This window comes from Empidonax traillii, unplaced genomic scaffold (genome assembly GCF_003031625.1).
Source record: "Empidonax traillii isolate 1590-97213 ecotype Southwest subspecies unplaced genomic scaffold, ASM303162v1 scaffold1000:size392382, whole genome shotgun sequence".
Taxonomy (NCBI): domain Eukaryota; kingdom Metazoa; phylum Chordata; class Aves; order Passeriformes; family Tyrannidae; genus Empidonax; species Empidonax traillii.
The window spans coordinates 160,368-179,210 of record NW_020956193.1 but is presented as its reverse complement, the minus strand read 5'-3'; the positions used below and the strand labels follow the sequence as shown (position 1 = coordinate 179,210).

Genomic DNA, 18,843 nt, shown 5'->3' with positions numbered 1-18,843 from the left:
CAGCTGGGTTGAAGTGTCCCCTCGCTTAAAATAACGTCACAGCTTCGTGATTCAGGAGAATGTGCCTCCCACTAGTTGCTTTGGGAGTGCTGGGGAGCACAAGGGGAATAGGAACAACTCCGAAACTTTTATTTGTGGCTAAATAAGAAGCATAACCCCATGGCTGGGGACTGGAACTATCAATGAGTGGTTTTGGAGCTTGGGTTTTGCCCTGCTGGTGACTCGCTTCCTGCTCTCTCGTGCAGTTGCAGCCTGGCAGGGTTTTTCCTCCATCAGTAAAACAGCAATAGAGACCCCTCTGGGTGATTTCAGACTGCCAAGCGATCGATTTGGGGACCTTTATGTGTTACAAAGTGCCAGGGCAGACGGAAGTGCAGGATGTGGTGTCACTGGGACCCGGTGAGAGCTGTGGGTTGTGTGTTTCTCAAACTGAAAAGCAGTTTGTGGCCGGGGTAACCAACGGAAGAAATGTCTTATCTCAAAAACCTGCACAGCAGATCCCACCCCCCTCCCCTGGCACGGGGCCAGGGGCTCAGAGCTGGGCCACCACCTCATCCAGGGAGTACAGGAATTAAACCAAGGGGGCTCCACAAGGAGTTTTAAATCCTTCAAGTGGGATTTGCAGGGAGGAGGTGGATGAGAGCCACCTCAGCACGTGCAGTGTGTTTGCCAGGCAGGTGCCCGCGCTCTGGAGTCAGGAGGTTTTGCCAAAATACTGGAGAACTGCAGGTGGTGAGGGTGGAGGGGTGCAAAATTTGTGTCCCGGAGGTGCTGTCTGGGCTGAGGGAAAGCTGTGTACCTGTGTACCTTCCTCTGACAGAGATGGTGCCATGGAGTAAATGCTGAGCTCATCCACTCTTGGCTCTGCGGGGGCAAACAGCAACTGCTTACACGGGTGTTGCGCTCAGAGTCCACATGAATCCTGTCTCCATTCCAAGAAAAAGAGGTTTAAATCTCATTCACTGCACTGGAACTGGATGTGTGTGAAGAGGCTTGGCGGAGTCCTGGCTCCAGCTGCTGGTGTTCCTGCTGAGGCAGCTATGGAGCCTGTCTGCTCCAGGGATTTACTCCAGTCCGGTGAGGAATGGGCTCAGAGTACATGACATAACCTCTCTCCCTCTGTGTCCTAGCCAAGGTTAAGAAGTCAGGGAATTTTTTTTTTAATAGGAACAATATCAAAGAGGTCTCTGCGTCATCTCCCCATCAGTGACTTTCCTGTTCATAGAGATTTGCACCCTTTGAAGTGCCTGATAGTAAACAAAGGCGCATCATTTATAAATGAGGCTGAAGCCAGAAACCCCTTTCTCTGTCCTCTCTGTTTATCAACCCAGGCTTCCCAAACCGGAGGGAGAATTCCCCTGACATCAGTGACCTACTGAGGCAACTTCCAAGCGTGGAATGGAGCTGGTGAGCAGGGGAGACCCCCAGCTCCGGGAGGTCGTGTGGTTCGCCGGGCGCTGCCGAGCCCTGACGCTGCTGCTGCAGGCAAGTGTCCTGTCCTTCAGCCAGAGGGGCTGGGACAGCTGGAGTTTGCTGCTCCCAGGCTTCTCTCCTCATGAGGTGTTTCTGCTCAATGGGGAAACCTGGAGGCTGCAGAGGTGCCTGGAGTGAGCGTGTGCGGCCTGAGCAGCCTTCCCTGGGCAGTTCCATGGGGATTCATCCTGGATACATCCCATGGCTTTATTCTGTTCAGATACAAAAAAACATTGTGTTTGCCCCTTCTCCCAACCTTGCAGGCCCCTCAGCCTGACTTTGGTGCTGCTCTTATCCCTTTGTTTGAACCCCAGGAGTTCTCCTGCCCGCTGCTTTCGGTACCGGAGGATCCCTGCCTGTCTTCAACCCTCTCTTCTTTTTCCCAGGCTGTCTTTAACCTGCTGATCCCGGACCACGCCGCAGACGCCTTCTCTCCCCCTCGGCTGTCGGAGCCCAGCCCGTGGGATGTGCTGGTGGAGTGGCTGCTGGGCGGGCTGTCCCACTGGGACGCAGAGCACTTCCTCTTCATCGCGGAGCACGGATACCTGTACGAGCACAACTGCGCCTTCCTCCCGCTCTACCCCCTGAGCCTGTGGGCCATGGCCAGGGGGTTCCTGTGGCCCCTGCAGCGGCTGCTGCGGCTGCGGAGCCGCCTCCTGCTCTCGGCCGTGCTGCTGAATTCCCTGTTTTCCGCCCTGGCAGCCGCTGCCCTGTACGAGCTGGGCCGCGTCGTGCTGCGGCGGCGCCGCGTGGCTTTCCTCGCTGCCCTTCTCTTCTCCCTCAGCCCTGCCAACGTGTTCATGGCAGCCGCTTACTCGGAGAGCGTGTTTGCTTTCCTGGCATTCGCTGCCATGTGGCAGCTGGAGAAGGGGCAGAGCTGGCTCAGTGGGCTGCTCTTCTCCCTGGCTTCTGGGGCGCGCGCCAACGGGCTGATTAACGCTGGCTTCTTACTCTACTCCCAGGGTAAGCGCTTTGCCCTCCAGCTGCAGGTGGGACCGGGATCCCTAAGGAAGCTCCCTCTGTTGTGGAAGCAGCTCCTTAGCCTGGCATCTCCAGCGGTCCTGATGAGTGCTGGCATTTTTCTGCCTTTTGCTGTGTTTCAGTACTATGCCTACGTGAGGTTCTGTGGTCCTGGCACCGGCCTGGATCGGGCCATTCCCGAGCCACTGCTGCAGCTGGCTCGGGACAAGGGCTATCATCTGGCAGCCATGGATGGGGCTAAACCCCCTTGGTGCTCCTGGAGGGTCCCTGTGGTCTATTCCTACATCCAAGACGCTTACTGGAATGTGGGCTTTCTAAGGTACTTTGAGCTCAGGCAGATCCCGAATTTCTTGCTGGCTTTGCCTGTGACCCTTCTGGTCTCGTGGGCTGCCTGGACCTACGTCAGCACAAACCCCCGGCACTGCCTGACTCTTGGTCTGGAGAGAAGTAAGAGCGAAGAGGAGGAAAAGCCAAGAGATGGATTTTGCTGCCCTGCTGCCTTCGTGTACGTGGTCCATGCCATGGCCCTGCTGGCCTTTGGATTCTCCTGCATGCACGTGCAGGTAGGATACTCATGGCACACATTCCTTATGGGGTCTGAGGGAGGGACAGGCACAGCCCAAAGCTGTGGGGAATGGAAACCAAAAGCTTTGCCTTTCCTCTTTGGGAGCTACTTCCCCAGAGAATCCGAAGCCAGTTAGTTCCTCTGGAGAGTTCCCAAAGAGCTTGCTGGGTGCTCAGTGTGATGGGGACGCGGTGACAGGGATCAGTGGCTCTGGTGTAACTACACTGCTGTCCTTGGGGGCCAAGGATACTGGATCCTTGTCATGTTGGGCCGAGCTTAATGGATGGCAGTGGAAAGATCCAGAGCACAGCTGGTGGCACCAAAGTTTGGGAGTTCCAGTGAAAGAATAACCAAAGTTGGTGTGATTTTTGCTCTGCCTGTTGTCTCCAGGTGCTGACCCGGTTCCTTGGCTCCTCCTCTCCCATCCTGTACTGGTTCTCAGCTCACCTGCTTCAGGAACACGAACCTTTACTCTGGAGCACAGGGACTGATAATCCACCCTCTGGGAGGTCTGTCCTAGGCGAATCTCCCGGTTCCTGTGGGAAAGGGACTCCTGATAACCCTGTTGTGAGGCTGCTGCTGAACTGGCGATTAATTACCCCCCTCAGCAAGGGCATCCTGGGATTCTTCCTGTGCTACTGGCTGCTGGGACTGCTCCTGCACTGCAACTTCCTCCCGTGGACGTAGCAGGATGTGCTGGCCCAGACTGGGAGCGGTCAGAATCGAAACTCACTTTTTCTGGAAGCCTGAGGTAGCTGTGATGCTGCTGCTGTTGCAGTTACAAAGGTGTTACTCCCTTGTTACTACGTGTGTACGGAGCTGCTGTGTCCCTCCGTGGTGTGATGGTGCAGTGTCCTGCTCTGCTGTCATTACTGACAGCCAAAATTCCCATTCCCTGGGATGGGAATGCACCTCGGTTCCTGCATCTCCTGCGGGAGATTTATGGCAGGACCCTCGTGATGGATTTGGGAACCCTCTGGGGCGTTGTTGGTGGGCACAGCTGGAGGACAGGGAGGATCCAGCTGCTGTGAGCAGCTCAGACCACGCTGGTTCCTTCTCCACGGCTCCGAGCCAGGCTGGGCTGGGGCTGGGCCAAGGGAGGGGTGGCGGGACTGGGGCCGGTGTGTTTGGGAACTCGCACATCCCTAATAAACACGTGAAAGTTACCGGAGGGGCGGCTCACCCCACTGTGCCGGGCAGGGGGCGGCGTTGGGATGGAAGGTCCCGAGGTTGGGATTGGGATCCGAGGTCAGGGTTGGGATCGGGGTAGGGGTCAGGGGTCCCGAGGTTCGGATAGAGATTGGTGTTGGGATTGGGGTCTGGGATTTCGGGATCGGGGTCAGGGTTGGGATCGGGATGGGTGTTGGTGTTGGGATTGGGGTCGGGGATTTCTGGCTTAGGGTATTAGGATCGAGGGTCCCGGGGTCAGCATCGGGGGCGGGGTCAGGATCGAGGGTCCTGGGCTCGGGATGGGGATCAGGAGTCCCGGGGTCGAGATGGGGCTCGGGGTCCCGGGCTCGGGATGGGGATCAGGGTCCTGGGCTCGGGATGGGGATCAGGAGTCCCGGGGTCGAGGTTGGGATGGGGCTCGGGGTCCCGGGCTCGGGATGGGGATCAGGGTCCCAGGATCGGGATGGGGATCAGGGTCCCGGGCTCGGGACGGGGATCAGGGTCCCGGGATCGGGATGGGGATCAGGGTCCCGGGCTCGGGCTCGGCCGCTCCGGTCCGAGCGCGCTCCGGTTATGGCGGCGGGCCGGCAGGGGGCGCTGTGCAGCGGGGCGGGCCCGGGGCGCGGGGCGGCACCGGCGGGGCCGGGCCGGGAGCGGGGCCGGGCCGGGAGCGGGGCCGGGCCGGGAGCGGGGCCGGGCCGGGAGCGGGGCCGGGCCGGGAGCGGGGCCGGGCCGGGCCGGGGCTCCGGGCGCCGCGGCGGGGCCATGAAGGACTGCGAGTACCGGCAGATCCCGCCCGGGGCGGCGGCGGCGACTCCGGGCCCGGGCACAGCCGCCTCGCCGCCCCCGCCGCCCGCCGTCCCCCCGCGGCCGCGGCGGCCCCGCAGGAAGTGGGAGGTGTTCCCGGGCCGCAACCGCTTCTTCTGCGGCGGCCGCCTCATGCTGGCGCGGCACAGCGGCGTCTTCGTCCTCACCCTCGGCCTCATCCTGGTCACCAGCGGCCTCTTCTTCGCCTTCGAGTGAGTCTGGGGGCGGTGAGGCCGTGCGGGGGCTGTCCCTCGGCTCCTTCCCCGCAGTCAGCCCTTGTCCCCCCCCTCTTTGAGCCCCCTCCGTTCGGGGGAGCTGGGGGTTGGTTGGCATCCCACCCTTGTCCTCGTGGTGGAGGGAGGTGGGCTGGGGGGGCACCTTCCCCCCTCCGTGGGAGCCCCGTTATCCCCCCTTCCTCCCCACTGACCCCTCCAAGCCCTTTCCCCAGCGTACAGCCCCCAGACCCCCTTTCAGGCAGTCACTGCCCCCAGACCCCCTTTGCAGGCAGTCACTGTCCCCAGACCCCCTTTGCAGGCAGTCACTGCCCCATCACCTGTCCCCAGGTGTGTTTATGGGGGCCCAGAGGTCCCCCTGCACCTTGTTTGCTTAGTCTGGCCCCGGGGAGGGGTTTAACATCTCCCCAGGATCCCCCACGGTCTCTAAATAACCCCCTCCCCACCCTGACCCAATGTCCCCTCCTGCTCCCAAGGACAGCACTGGCCCAAAATTGCAGCCCGGGAACCCCCGAGGCTGGTGGGCTTTGTCCACCTCTGGGATCTCGGTTTAGTGTTTCTGTTAAGTGGTGAAATCCTTGGGGGTCCCACCTCGAGGGTCTGCACTGGAGCTCTGCCCCCGTTGTGCAGCCGTGTCCGGGGAAGAGGGAGCTGCATGTCCCAAGCCCCCTTTCCTTTGGAAAGCTGCTCCAGGGAAGCTCCCTGCTCCTGCACCCTGGGAGAGGGGAGAGCCAGGAGCACCCCGTTATGTCCTGCACTGCCCTGGGGAACCAGGGAAGGAGCACCGCGGGTTACTGGCACCTCAGAGGGATTCTGCTGCCCTGCCTCGGGAGGGAAGGGAGATGCTTTTCCCTGGAGCGGGAGGGCAGTGCCTGCCTTTGGACTCCCTGCAAGTCTTGGAGTAAAGCTTGCAGAGCCTGCTGGCGGTGAGATGAAGGCATTTGATCGGATTAGAGGTTCTGAGAAGTCAGATGAGCCGAGAGGGGCAGGCAGCTGCGGGAGGCAGTCACAGCATCCCGCTGGAAAAACTCCTTTATTCGCGCCATCCGTGCCCCTGACAGCTCCCTCCGCTGGGTCTGGGACTAACGGGCAGCTCTAGCACAGTGACTGCTTTGTGTGGCCCTGCAGAGGACATCTGCTCTGTCTCCCTCCTTGCCGAGTCACTCTCTTGGGGTTGAAGATGCCCTGGGGCTTTCCGAGTTGTTATTTTAGCAGGATACCTCCCTGTCACGGGTTACAGTTTGCTGGATTTACAGCAGTCTTGCTTGTGTCTACACTTCGTGTTTTTATGGGAAAACCTGGAGCAGGTTGCCCAGAGAAGCTGTGGCTGCTCCATCCCTGGAAGTGTCCAAGGCCAGGTTGGATGGAGCTTGGAGCAATGTGGGATAGTGGAAGATGTCCCTACCCATGGCAGGGGGTGGAACTGGATGATCTATAAGGTCCCTTCCAACCCAAACCATTCTGGAATTCTCTGATTTATGTGATTTCTTGTTCCCCGATGGGGCAAACTGGGCACCAGAGATTCTCCCAGGAAAGAGTTGATAACAAGATCACATCTCTCCTTTCACAGACCCTTCTGTCCCTCTGCCAGAGAGACAACCAAGGGGCTTGGGCTGAAGGGGCTTTGTTGCTTGGTGGCTGCTTTGTTTGGGACAGCTGAGCTCGGGAGGTGAAACAAAAGTTGCTTAATCCTCTCAAAACCGCTGCAGAGCATTGCTGAGCCTGAGCACTGCCCACAGACACCAGGGCTGGGGCAGCCTGTCCGTCTGTGCAGCGTGTGATCAGTGCTTGTGACAGCAAACCCCTCTGCAGGAGGGGCCTGTGGCACTGTGTGTGTCCTCTGCTGTTTTTGTCTTCCTGGTGGTGCTGCTGTAGAGGTGACCAGGCTTTGGGGCAGCTTTGAGGGGGTTTTTGAGATGTGATTCTGGTTCTTCAGAAGACAAAAGAGGTGGCGTGCAGGGGCCTTGGTGTGTCTTGGTGGCCAGGAAGCAGCGCCACTCCAGCTCTTGCTGTTCGTTGAATCAGAATATCCAGAGCTGGAAGGGACCCACAAGGATCATTGATTCCAGCTCCTGGCTCTGCACAGGACACCTCCAGAAAGGTTGATAACCCCAAAAAGGCTGTCACACCCAGAGGTCTCCACAAAGCAGCAGTGCTTGAGCCCACTACCCTGTGATAATTCCTGGTGGGAGTGTCCCAGCTGGCACCTGGTTCTCTACAGTGCTTGATAACAATGCCATTTTATCCATGTTTTTAACAGCTGCCCCTTCCTTGCCACTCACCTGACCTTGGCCATCCCCATCATCGCCGCCGTCCTCTTCTTCTTTGTCATCAGCTGCCTGCTCCAGACAAGCTTCAGAGACCCAGGAATCCTGCCCAGAGCCACCCCAAGTGAAGCAGCAGACCTGGAAAAACGGATTGGTGAGAACTCTGTTCCCTCTGCCCTGTTTGGTTCAGTGCATGGCTGTGTGTCCGTGCACACACACATTCCAGTGAGCCCCACTTTTTGGGTCTTGGCTCCTTACTGGTTGTCCGGGGAGGGGGAGAAGAAATCAGAGTATCAGATTGTGAGTCCTGGTAAGAGGTGCAACGAGCTCCTCCAGCACAGCAGGCAGTGCTCAGAGAGGATCTGCAGAGCATCAGGGGTGGTATTTATTCCTGCTCAGTCCCATCGCCTTCCCAGGCAGCAAAGTTGAAGGATAATTAATGCTTTTTAAGATCGTGCTTTGCCACTGAGCCTGCCGTGCTGCAGGGTGTTCTTTAGTGGAGGCTGATGTTTGTCCTCCTCTGAAAACTGCTCTGTCACGCTGGTTTGGGGACAGCCAAGAAGGTGTTTGCATCCAGGAGCTTTGGACCTTGTTGGTGTGGCTGGTTGTAAAAAAATGCTTTAGCAAAGCTGGTGTGAGACAGCTTGAGTCTGTCCCACTGAAGACAGTTGCAAGGCAGTAATTCTACATCTGACTTAAAAAATGGGTTTAAAATATCCCCGGAGTGATGATCCAATGTTTCTATTTATAAGGGCCCAAAGCAGTAATCTGGCTGCAGATGCTGCCTGATGTGCCAGCTGTTCCTGTTAATATAATCCACTTATTATCCTCTTAACATGCTCACTGTTGCATCACTGTTTTCAAAGACTCCCTCAGAGCTGGGAAGGTGCTCTTTTGGGAGGGACTGAAAGGAATAATTCCCAAAATTGCAAACATGATGCAGGGGTTTTTCCAGCTTTTGCTTTGCAGGGCAGCAGTCTCCAGCTGCCAGTCCCCAGAGAATAATGAAGTGGCATCCCACACAGATATAACTTGTGTTTTTAGAAATCTTCACTTTCCACCTTGGGGAGGAGGAGGAGGAATCCTCTCATGGCTATGAAAACACACACCTCAAATCTCAGGGAATCTGCTGGAGCACTTGGCACCTGCAGTGATGGAAATGAGTTCCCTTGAGGCCGGTGGTGCCACAGCTCCAGCTGTGGGGTGGCAGGTGGTGTGCTGGCAGTGGCAGGGATGCTCCTGCTGAGGCCACCCTGACTGCTGTCAGAGCAGAGGAGGAACCACACGCGCATTCACGGATGTTGTGACCTGCTGGACGCGCAGAGACGAGCTGGGCACTGCTTTACACCCCCTATTTCGAAACTGCCTGACGTTCTCACAGCACTGGGCACTTACTGCTTCCTCTTGGCATCCCAGCAGCGTTGCCACTGAACAAAGGGAGGACATAAATAATGCTGTGAGGAGCTGAGGGGAGTTCCTGGCTGCCTCTTGGCTTTCAGGAGCACGTGCCAGCCCCTTCCCCGTGCCGGGAAGCAGCTCAGGGTGGGGGTGCAGGGTCTGAGTGTCCCTCCTTGCCCTTGCAGACAGCATGGGGACCTCCACGTACCGCCCTCCCGCCCGCACCATGGAGGTGGTGATCAACAAGTACGTGGTGAAGCTCAAGTACTGCTACACCTGCAAGATGTTCCGCCCCCCGCGCACCTCCCACTGCAGCGTCTGCGACAACTGCGTCGGTGAGCAGGGCAGGGGCAGAGGGGCTGCTGTCTGAGGGGGAAAAGGGGGTTAACTGTGTGATCAGAGGAGATCTGGAGCTGGAAGAGTCATCCAGTCCAGCTCCCGGCCCTGCCCACAACACCCCAGCAATCCCACCCTGTCCCTCAGAGCGTCTTCCCAAAGCTCCTTGAACCTTGGTGCTGTGCCCACTGCCCTGGGGAGCCTATTCAGTGCCCCAACACCCTCTGGGGGAAGAACCTCTCCCTAATATCCGACTTAAACCTCCCCTGACACAACTTCAATACCATTCCCTTGAGTCGTGTCACGGATCCTGTCGCTTGTGTTCCTGGACAGATTGCTTTTTCTTCTAAAGGATTAAAAAACAAAGTAATGGGGGCGTCTGTCTCGTTCCCATTTAAAGTGAAAGCAGCACCAGTGCAGTGGCTTAGATCCAAGACTCTGTGTCTCTGTTTTTCCTGCTCCTGGAAGGATGGTTCTGAAAAATGCAGTTCAGGCCTCCACCGAATGAGGTTTGCTGCAGGCTCCTTGCTGTGTGTGGCCTTGCTGTCCCCAGGCTGGCAGAGACACCATCGTAGCTGCTGGTGTTTGGGGATAGCCCTGGGTGGCTGTGCCTCCTCCTGAGGCTGGAAAGCAGCAGCGTTTGCAGAGGAGGTGTCTGGGGGAGCAGGCTGTGCTGGGGGTGGTGTTTGCAGTGATGCTCCCCATGAAATGGTTACCACAGTCTTGTCAGCCCTTTCATTAGGGTGTTTGCAGATACGCTGCACCTTCCCCAGGTTCCCAGGCAGTTTCTGTGGGTTTTGAGGTGTATCTTTATAGCTTGGAGAAGTGTTTCTGCCCCTAAGAAAGAGTGGGGAGCTGACACACCAGGAGGGAGCAGCGATTGCCACGTGCACACACACCCAGCGCCGCTGGGAGCTGGAAGAACTCCTGCCCCGTCCCTCTTCCCTTTCAGGCTGTAGTGATAGTTACCAGTCACAAGGCTTGTGTTTAACAGGTTGTGAGAGGAAAGGTTTGATGGCAAAAAAGACCATGTGAGCAGGCAGCAATGCTCCACTGAAACTTTGTGCCTACGTGCTGCTGCTGCTGCTGCTGTGGAGAGGTTGCGGTCTCCGGATGGTGGGTGGAAGCTCGATTTGTAGCTCCTCGTTTTTGGAGTCTGAGCAGAGCCTGCTCCACTTTGGGGTTGAGGTGGCAGGAGTCCTCACTTTGTCCCTCACGTGCCCCTGTGTTCCAGAGAGATTCGATCACCACTGCCCCTGGGTGGGGAACTGCGTGGGGAAGCGCAACTATCGCTACTTCTACGCCTTCATCCTCTCCCTCTCCTTCCTGACCGCCTTCATCTTCGCCTGCGTCGTCACCCACCTCACCCTGCGTGAGTACCACAGGTCCTGCCGCTGCTGTGTGCTGTGCTCAGGGCCACCAACAACCTCAGGCAGCTCTGGGTCACTGCTCCTGTTGGGACAGAGCATGGGAAGGGCCTGGTTGGGTTACACCAGGGTTTTGAGCATGGGTCTCGAGTAAACGGGGCCCCAGACTTCAGGGAACCACAGATCCACCTGCACCTTGCTTGCCTGAGAGCTGGGGATGGAGTTCTCCCCACCCAGAGCAGACGAGCCGGTGGTGAATCCACCCCTAACCTGACAGAGAAGGTGACTTTCCCATCAGCCCCAAATCTCCTGGAGCCGTGTGTGTGCGCTGACATTTCTGCCAAGTCCCAGACTGCAGATGTTGCTCAGGCAGACAGGCAGATCCAGAGCTCACAGGGAGGTGTCTGCCTGCTCAGGAGGGGAGTTTTGGCTGGAGAGGCAGGGCTGCCTGAGGGGATGCCATTCCTTGTCCCGTTTTGCTTTGCAGGCTCTCAGAGGGATGGATTCCTGGCCACTCTGAAGACGACACCCGCAAGATATCCTTGTGCTGCCAGCGGCTGCTTGGGGTGCCCAGCAGTACTAATTAAACAGGGAGGGGCCAAGAGCTCTTTGTAAGGGTGGGTGACAAACTTGTTTCCCAGTTTGCAAGTTTAGATGGAGAGGGAAGCAGCTGGAACAGGCTGTGCCTTGGTGGATCCCTGCAGACCGGCACAGGGAATGGGAAGCTTGCCCAAACCTCCCCAAACAGTCCTCTGCCTCTCCTTGCAGGATGATTTTGTTCCTTGAGAGTTCCTTGACTTTTACTTCACTGTGCTGGAGCTGGTGATCTGTTTTTTCTCAGTCTGGTCTATTTTGGGCCTCTCAGGTTTTCACACTTATTTAGTCGCCTCCAACCTGACGACAAATGAAGATGTAAGTACCTTGTCCTTCTGTATCAGTACCTGGATGCTCCTTCTGCCAGGCTGCCCCTGATCCATCCTGAGCAGGTTTTCAGGGAATCCTTGGCTGTCTCAGTGCAGTGTTTCTGTAAGATGTGCTGCCTGTGATAACCCAGTGCAGAGCGAGCAGCCTGTGCCCAGGGCATTCAGGCTGCAGTTTCAGGTAGCTGAGTTAGAACCATCACGTGTGTGTTTTTTCCAGTCTGTTTGTGGCCTCGCTTAAAATTAGGAGTTCTGAGATTAAAAAAGGGAAGGCTGGCCCCAGAGATTTATTTGATGATGTGAATTCAGCATCCTGTGTAACCACGGGTTTCCTCTGAGACCCTGGGCGAGTCCCTTTGTCTCTGGCGGTTCCTCATCTCTAATTAGCAAATAATGCACAGACATCTGATGAGATTTACCTTCAAATCTGACGTGCATGCAGACTCCAAGGGCCAAATGAGTGCCCTGAGTGGGGCAAATTGTATGGAAAAGCAGGATCTGTCTGATCCTCGGAATCAAAATTCACCCTTCTGGCCAGAAGTACCTGTAATCATCCTTGCTGGAAGCTTCCAGCACTGCAGAAGGCAGGTTTGCATCCCTTTTTTTTTTTTTTTTGGCTTTTTCCCCTTTCCTCTCCACTTGAGGTGTGGCAGAACTGCTCAAGGCAGTGTAAGTGAAGCTCATGGAAGTTGTACCCCAATTTCAAGAGCACCAGCGGCCCATTGCCTCTCTGGCCTCATTGCCAGCCTTCTGTTGCAGCTGGAGGGGGGAGGAAATAAAAGCAAGAGGAGGAAATGTGCTGGTAAATGTGCTGGTAAATGGTTCACTGGAGCTGGGGGCCTGAGGCCAGGTATAGCATCTGCCCACCCGTGTGTGCCCACGCCTGCTGCGGCCGGGGTTTCGAAAGCAGAGTCCTGTGACAGCTGCTCAGGGTGGGGACACACAGAAGGCTGTTGGTTGCAGCCTGAGCTGGGAATCCCCTCCTTGTTTGTTCAAGCCCTGAGGGGCCCAAGAGGGACCACGAGCTGGAGTCCTGCTCTGATGGGCTTTCAGCCTTGGAGAGGGGAGGATGACGAGGAGGAGGAGGCTGGCGTGGCAGGTGGTGACAGTGACACGTTGCCACGCAGCACAGGGAGGGCACAGCTTCAGAGCTTTCCAGCTGCAAGGCTGAATCTTGGCATAGGAAGAGGCAGCACTTTGCTGCTTGTTAAAGCAAAGAGGGAGGATGTTTGCAGCAAGAGAAACCTTCAACCTCGCAAGCGAGGACCCGAACGAGTCCAGTATTGAGTCCATCATCCTGTCATTATCTGCTCCCACATCTTTCCCATCCTGATCTGTGTCCATCCTTCCCCTTTCAGATCAAAGGGTCCTGGTCAAATAAGAGGGGCTCAGAGTTTGCCAATCCCTACAGCCATAAAAGTATCCTCACAAACTGCTGTGCGGTGCTGTGTGGACCATTCCATCCCAGGTAAGAGCCTTGGGCCTCCACAGCCTTGGGAATGGCATCCTGCTCTGTGGGAAAGGATGGATTCATCGTGGTTCAGGGGAAACTCCCAGCACAAACACATCTGCTTTGGTGATGTGGAGGAAACAGTTTCCCACTCTGCAGTGAGTGGGAGATGAACTGTTGCTTCTGTGTTGGAGCTTGATGAGTTTGGGTGACTTGTAACTGTTTCATGGAACTTGAAGATAAAACACGTCCTGCAGCTGAATAAGGGGAGAGTCACAGCATCAAAGGGCTTGGCAGAAGATGGTCAATGCTAGTACTGACATTACTTCTCGTCCCCATGGCAGGGGGTTGGAATGAGATGACTCTTAAGTCCCTTCCACCCCAAACCATTCCACGATTCTATGATTTTCAGCATGTTTTTCCTCCTGTACTCTGACTACACCAGCCAGTGCAGAGACCTTGGGCTCTACCAACACTTGGATCACCTGGACTGCTCAGGATCACCCCCCCCCAAACGCTCTTACCTAGGTGTGAGTCACCTGCAGCACAGGATAATCACTGCTTGGTCACAAGATGGTGCAGTTGGGCAGAGTCAGGCTCTGCCACAGGAGCTGAGGACCTGCCTTGGAGCTCTTGCTCTGTCCTGGGGCACGTGGGGATCCACGAGATGAGCCTGTTCAGAGGATCCAATTTGGATTCAGGTGAAGCATCTCCAAGGTGCTAAATCTGTAACAGCAGCAGCATGGAGGGTCAAAGTCACGTCTACAGCTACATCAGGCCCTGCTCTGAAGTGCCCCCCCCCAAGATCTTTGTTGGGTTCACATGTGCCAAAATGCCAGTGCTGCCGTTCAGAGCTGCTAAATCTGTGGATTCAGGGAGCCCAGCTGTTAGCTGGGAGGTTGTGGGGATGAGAATAGGGTTTTACTCCAGTTCTTTCCTCAGTCAGTTGGTTTTGTGCTGTGAAGACCTTTGGCCAGTTCCCTTTTGGGTTTGTGGTGACCCAAAGCTCTCTGTGCCTGTGGGCTGGCTGGTGGCTCGTGTGACAAGCTTGTGGTTTGTTCTCCAGCATCCTGCCCTGCTTTGTTTGGCAGCTCCCAGGGGGAGCCCTCCCTGTGGCTTGGGAGCTCCTGGCTTCAGAATCTTCATTCCCTTAACTCCTCTTCCCTTTCTGTTCTCCAGTTTGATAGACAGAAGAGGATTTATCCAGCCAGATAACGGGACCCCATCCAGTCCTAAGAGCGAAATCCCTTCCTTTGGAGCCAAAACTGACACCAGCATGGTAGGAGGCCTTCCCTAGCAGTGCTGTGATGTTCCCAGTGCCTGCTGTGCCTGCACCTTGCTCCAGCCAGTACCTTCCCCTCTCACCACCTCCCCAGCCTCAGGCAGGACAGCCCTGTGACCCAGAGCTGCCAAAGACTCACTCGAGCCATACGTTGCCTTCTTTTTCTTTTTTTCTTTTTTCTTTTTTTTTTTTTACATTTATTTATTATTTGTTTGTTTGTTTGTTTATTTGTTTCACTGTGATGTGGCCTGTCAGGACTTTTTGGCTGGCAGAGCCTGACAGCTTGTGGGACTCTGGGACTCGTGCCAAAAGCTGCACCTCGGAGCCCCCAGCGTGTGCTCCAGTGGATCGCTGTGATTCCCGCTGGGAATTCTGAGGTGGGCCAAGGGTGGCAGGTGGGGACTGGAAAATGTTTCCCACTCTGGGCTGGAGGAGGTCCAAGCTCCTTGGTATCCCTGTTGTCTCCACGAACACATCCTGCTCCCCTGTTCTGATGTGGAAGGGCCGTTCTGTCCCTTCACAGCCGGGGTCTCCCCTCGGCCGCTGCCGGAGCGGCTTTCCTTGTCCAGGAGCTGCTGTGCCGTGGTAAGTTGGGCTGTTCAGCTGGGAGGACTCTGGCTCCCAGCAGACCTAAAAGTTAGTGAGGATATCCCAGGTGCTGCTGATCCTGTTTTCTGGCTGGCTGCTGAGGGAGGGGCTGAAGGACTCCGTGTTTCGGCCCTGCCGGTCGGTCAGACACGTTTTGCAGCAGCACACACGAGTTTGGGGGACCCTCCTTTAACAGGGAAGAAGAAACACTCTGTGCTCTGTGACTCCCCTCATGACATGCAGGTTGGCAAGTCTGCAGCCATCATATTTGGGAGCTGTAGCCTGCCAGGGTTATGTCCTGTCTGTAGGAGACCACAAATCAACAGAAAAGTGTGAATTCCTGAGGGTTGCACCCTTTCTAGGTAGAGTTTTCCAGAGGAAGCAGTGAGAGGGCCTGATAACCTCATGATCTGCTCTTGGTTTGGGTTTCTGGACAGCAGAGTGTCCCCCAGGGCTGGTCCCAGCACCTTGGGAGTGATTCCAGCCTCCTGGGCTCATCCATGAAGGGATGTCCCCAGTCTCTCAGGAGTGATTCCAACCGCCTGGGCTCACCCATGACCATCACTCTGCAGCCAGCTCTGTGTCCCTGGAGTGCAGGGAGAGCCACAAACCTTGTAGCAATACTTGAATCAAGTTATTAAAAGCTGCTGGATGTTTTTGCACAATTTGTAGGGGTTTTTTTCTACATAGAACGTTTTCTACCCGGGGCGGGGAGCGTTGTGCACGTTGGCACCAGGGCAGGGGCTTGCAGTGTTGAGCTGCTCATTAGGTTTCCGTGGATCAGACACACCTATTTCAACCTCAGGCAGAGGCAGCACGTTTTGGGGGGCAGCCCAGCCCCCCTGAATTCACCAGCATCATGCTCTGTACATTGTGTGCCTGTGCCTGGGGGAGGGCAGAGGAGCAGCGTTGGGGGGGTTTACCAGGGGCCAGAATCCTTCCTGTTTTTATTTAAACCAGTTTCCTTTGTTACTCAATAAAATTCTATTTTTAAAGAGTTAATTGCTTGGGTTATTATTTTATTCCCTGAAGACAGAAGAGGGCAGGTGTCTCGGTGTTTGGCATCTCTCAGATGGCAGCTGGACTCTTTTAGGCTCAGGCCTCACCTGGAAGCTCTTGGAACATCCTGCTATGAGGGATGAGCAGCAGCTGGTGCTGCTGTGACTCTTGCTGGAGTGAAGGGATTTTGCTGTCCCACATCTCCAGGCTGGGCAGAGTCTTATCCCCTTCCTGTTGTCACCTCAGCGTCTGTTTCCCACCCACCTCACTGGGATCTGTGCTCCCTGTCTCTCCCAGCTCCCCTGGCCCCGTGGCAGGTGCTGAGGTGCATAACCTCTGGTGTCTTCCCCAGGAGGATGCCTGCCAGGACTTTGCCATTTCCTGCACAGCCTGATGGGATTTGCCCCTCCTCGGACCTTAGCCCTGATTTCTGAGGGTTGGCTGGTAAGAAACCACTTTCTTCTCCCTCCCATCCACTCGAGCCACCCATCTCATCTCCACTGCATGACCAGCTCTGTGCATGGAGCCCATCACCCTCTGGTTGTGTTGGCATCTATGAGCCCCATCCATCCATCCATCCATCCATCCATCCATCCATCCATCCTGCCAGTCCTGGGTTGGGTGGATGAAGGGTCACCTGAAGGCTTTGCAGGAAGAGGGATGGGTTTGGTTTCCCCCAGTGTCGTGCTGGGGCCTTGGCAAGGGGGGTGTGTGGGATGGGGGTGTGGATGGGGGTTGGCAGAGGGGTCCTGGGGCTGGCTGGAGGACACACCAGGCTGCTTTGTGTTTGGTGGAGCTGCTGTGATGGGACTGGAGAAGGGCCCCCAGGGATGCAGAGATTTAGTGTTCGGAGCAAGCTGTGGCCTGAGCAGAGCGGTGGAAGCTGGAGCAGAGTTCTAACTCCAGCCCTGACCCACCCCATGGGCCGGGCAGTCCCTCCCCTCCCTCCCCTCGGCCTGTTTTCCTCTCTGCAACACCCGGTTCCCTCTCTGATGTGCCTGTGGCCCAGGTAATTTCCTTCCAGGGCACATCATGATGACCTGTGTCACTTGTGGGCTGCAGAGCTGCCTCTCTCCTTCCCTCCAGCACCCCACGAGCTCCTACCGCTTTGGGAGAAGTGCTGGAGACCACTGCCCCTTCCTCCCTCCTCCTCCTCCTCCTCCTCCTCCTGCATCCCGGACTGTCCCCATTCTGCCCCCAAGCCCAGGTTCTCCACTCTGCTCCTGCTGCTCATATATTTCTGGCACTAACCCTCTCTTTTCTCTTCCTCCCCTCTCCTCTCCCTCTCGCCGGGCGGATCCAGCACCCGGAGCCCTGGCAGCCCGCAGCCCTCCGCCTCCCGTGGCGCATCCCACGGGAAGCTGAGCCCACAGCCATGACCACCACCACGAGTGCCTCCGCTCGCCAGGGCTGCGCGGCCGCGCCTCCCTCCCTCCCGCCGCCAGGGAGAGGGGAGGGGAAAAGCGGCCGTGCACAAGGAAATAAAAAAAAAAAAAGCTTTTCCAACCCCGCTCCGGGAGCCGGGACGGCCCGTCCCGCGGGTTCGGAGCTCAAAGCCATACAGCCGTCCCACCCGAGTGCAATAACTGGAGTTCCTGCTGTCTCCTGCCGCCGGTGGCTCCCTGTGACCACCGGCGTGACCCTCAGTGACGGTGTCTCCCCGCTGCAGATGCTGGAAGGTCGTGGCTGGCACCCCAGCGGGCTTTTGGAAGGAGCAGGTTGGCAGCAGAACGTTTACAGCCCAGCCAGTGGCATCACACACCCAAAACCCACCAGCCCTTCCGTGTGCCAGAGGATTCTCCTCTCCAGGCAGGAGTTAGTACGTGGTCAGTTTGCCCTTGCAACCCCCCTGGCTCCCCGTTTCCAGCCTCATCTTAGCCCAGCTCTAGTTTTAGGGGAAGGAGTTCCAGCCCTGCAGCACCTCGAGCAGCCTCCCCTGCTCCGGCCGGGCTGGGAGCTGAGCGGAGCAGCCAGGCCTGCCCCCAGCCCTGTAGGACTCACCATCTATTTATGCCTTTGACTTTTGTAACAAAAATAAAAGTTTCTCCTATTTACTGTAGGCCGGTGATTGGCTGCTGGGGGCGGCTCGTGCCTGGGCACGCCGGTGCCACGCCGGGCTGGGAGCCAAGGGGAGCCACAGAGGGTTGGCACCCCTCTGCCAGTGGCTGTGTGGCCACGGGGACGGGAGCCAGGAGCTCCCCAAACTGGGCTGTGGCATGGTGGCCTTGGGGCAAGTCTCAGCCATCCGTGGCTTTGTACCCTCCTGTGCAGCCAGGCTGAGGAAGGAGCAATGGGCCTGGGGGACCTGGGGCACAGTGAGCACCCCTTGGAAAAATTCGTTTTCCACTGATGTTTTGGGAGCTGGCAGCGTCCCCCCAGCCAGGGGGAGCGGCAGGGCTGGATGGGGTGGCTGGACAGGCTGTGGGCATCCTTCCAGTGCCGCTGGGAATGGCCACGAGCATCCTCTGCCTCCTGCCACCGCCCAGGCCACGCCTGCCCTTGGCCCAGGGGACTGGAGACGTGCACTGGCCTGAGCAGCATCCCCAGGGCCGGGGTTAACTGGGTGCCCTGCTCCCCGGGGTGATCACAGGATCATGGAGTGGTTTGGGATGCACCTTCTGGTGCTGCTCTTTGGCAGACAGGGCACCCGTGGGAGCTCCGGGGGGTGATGCTGCACCTGAGCTCACCCTCAGCCCCTGCGCCGGGATCTGGGGCTCTGCCCTTCACCCACCGCTGGTTTTCCACGGAACCGGTAGAGCAGAGCGTTCCTGCAGCCTCCTCTCAGCCCGGCACAGCCAAAATTTGGCAGCAGCTCAGCCCCTTTGGCAGATGCCGGATCCGAGGCTGAACCATCCACACCCCACACGTGTCCTGCTGGGGAAGGGGGATCCTGCCAGGGTCTCCCCGTGGAGCCAACAGGGGGTCAAGGAGCCCAAATGCAGGCAGAGGGTGGGGCAGGACCATCCCAAGGGCTGGAAGCTCCATCTGGCAGCGAGTCCTTCACCAG

At 57.2% G+C, this 18,843-nt stretch overlaps 2 protein-coding genes across 3 annotated transcripts; both read left to right on the top strand.

Moving 5' to 3' along the window:
• The first annotated feature begins 885 nt into the window (after window positions 1-885).
• LOC114068056 (GPI mannosyltransferase 2-like) lies at window positions 886-4,099 on the top strand. Its single transcript, XM_027903925.1, has 4 exons — window positions 886-946; window positions 1,332-1,485; window positions 1,860-3,017; window positions 3,410-4,099. The coding sequence occupies exons 2-4, from the start codon at window positions 1,399-1,401 to the stop codon at window positions 3,704-3,706; spliced, it is 1,542 nt and encodes a 513-aa protein (XP_027759726.1). The 5' UTR covers window positions 886-946; window positions 1,332-1,398; the 3' UTR covers window positions 3,707-4,099.
• Window positions 4,100-4,954: 855 nt separating this feature from the next.
• ZDHHC18 (zinc finger DHHC-type containing 18) lies at window positions 4,955-17,895 on the top strand. Of its 2 annotated transcripts, XM_027903935.1 has the most exons (10): window positions 4,955-5,208; window positions 7,490-7,650; window positions 9,080-9,229; window positions 10,465-10,602; window positions 11,085-11,133; window positions 11,407-11,509; window positions 12,876-12,985; window positions 14,147-14,246; window positions 16,189-16,280; window positions 17,140-17,895. In XM_027903935.1, exons 1-9 carry the CDS (start codon window positions 4,955-4,957, stop codon window positions 16,228-16,230), a joined length of 1,107 nt encoding a protein of 368 aa, XP_027759736.1. In that variant the 3' UTR covers window positions 16,231-16,280; window positions 17,140-17,895. The 2 variants fall into 2 exon arrangements, with proteins under 2 accessions (XP_027759736.1, XP_027759737.1); XM_027903936.1 differs by lacking the exons at window positions 16,189-16,280; window positions 17,140-17,895 and having other exon boundaries at window positions 14,147-14,558.
• Window positions 17,896-18,843: the final 948 nt, after the last annotated feature.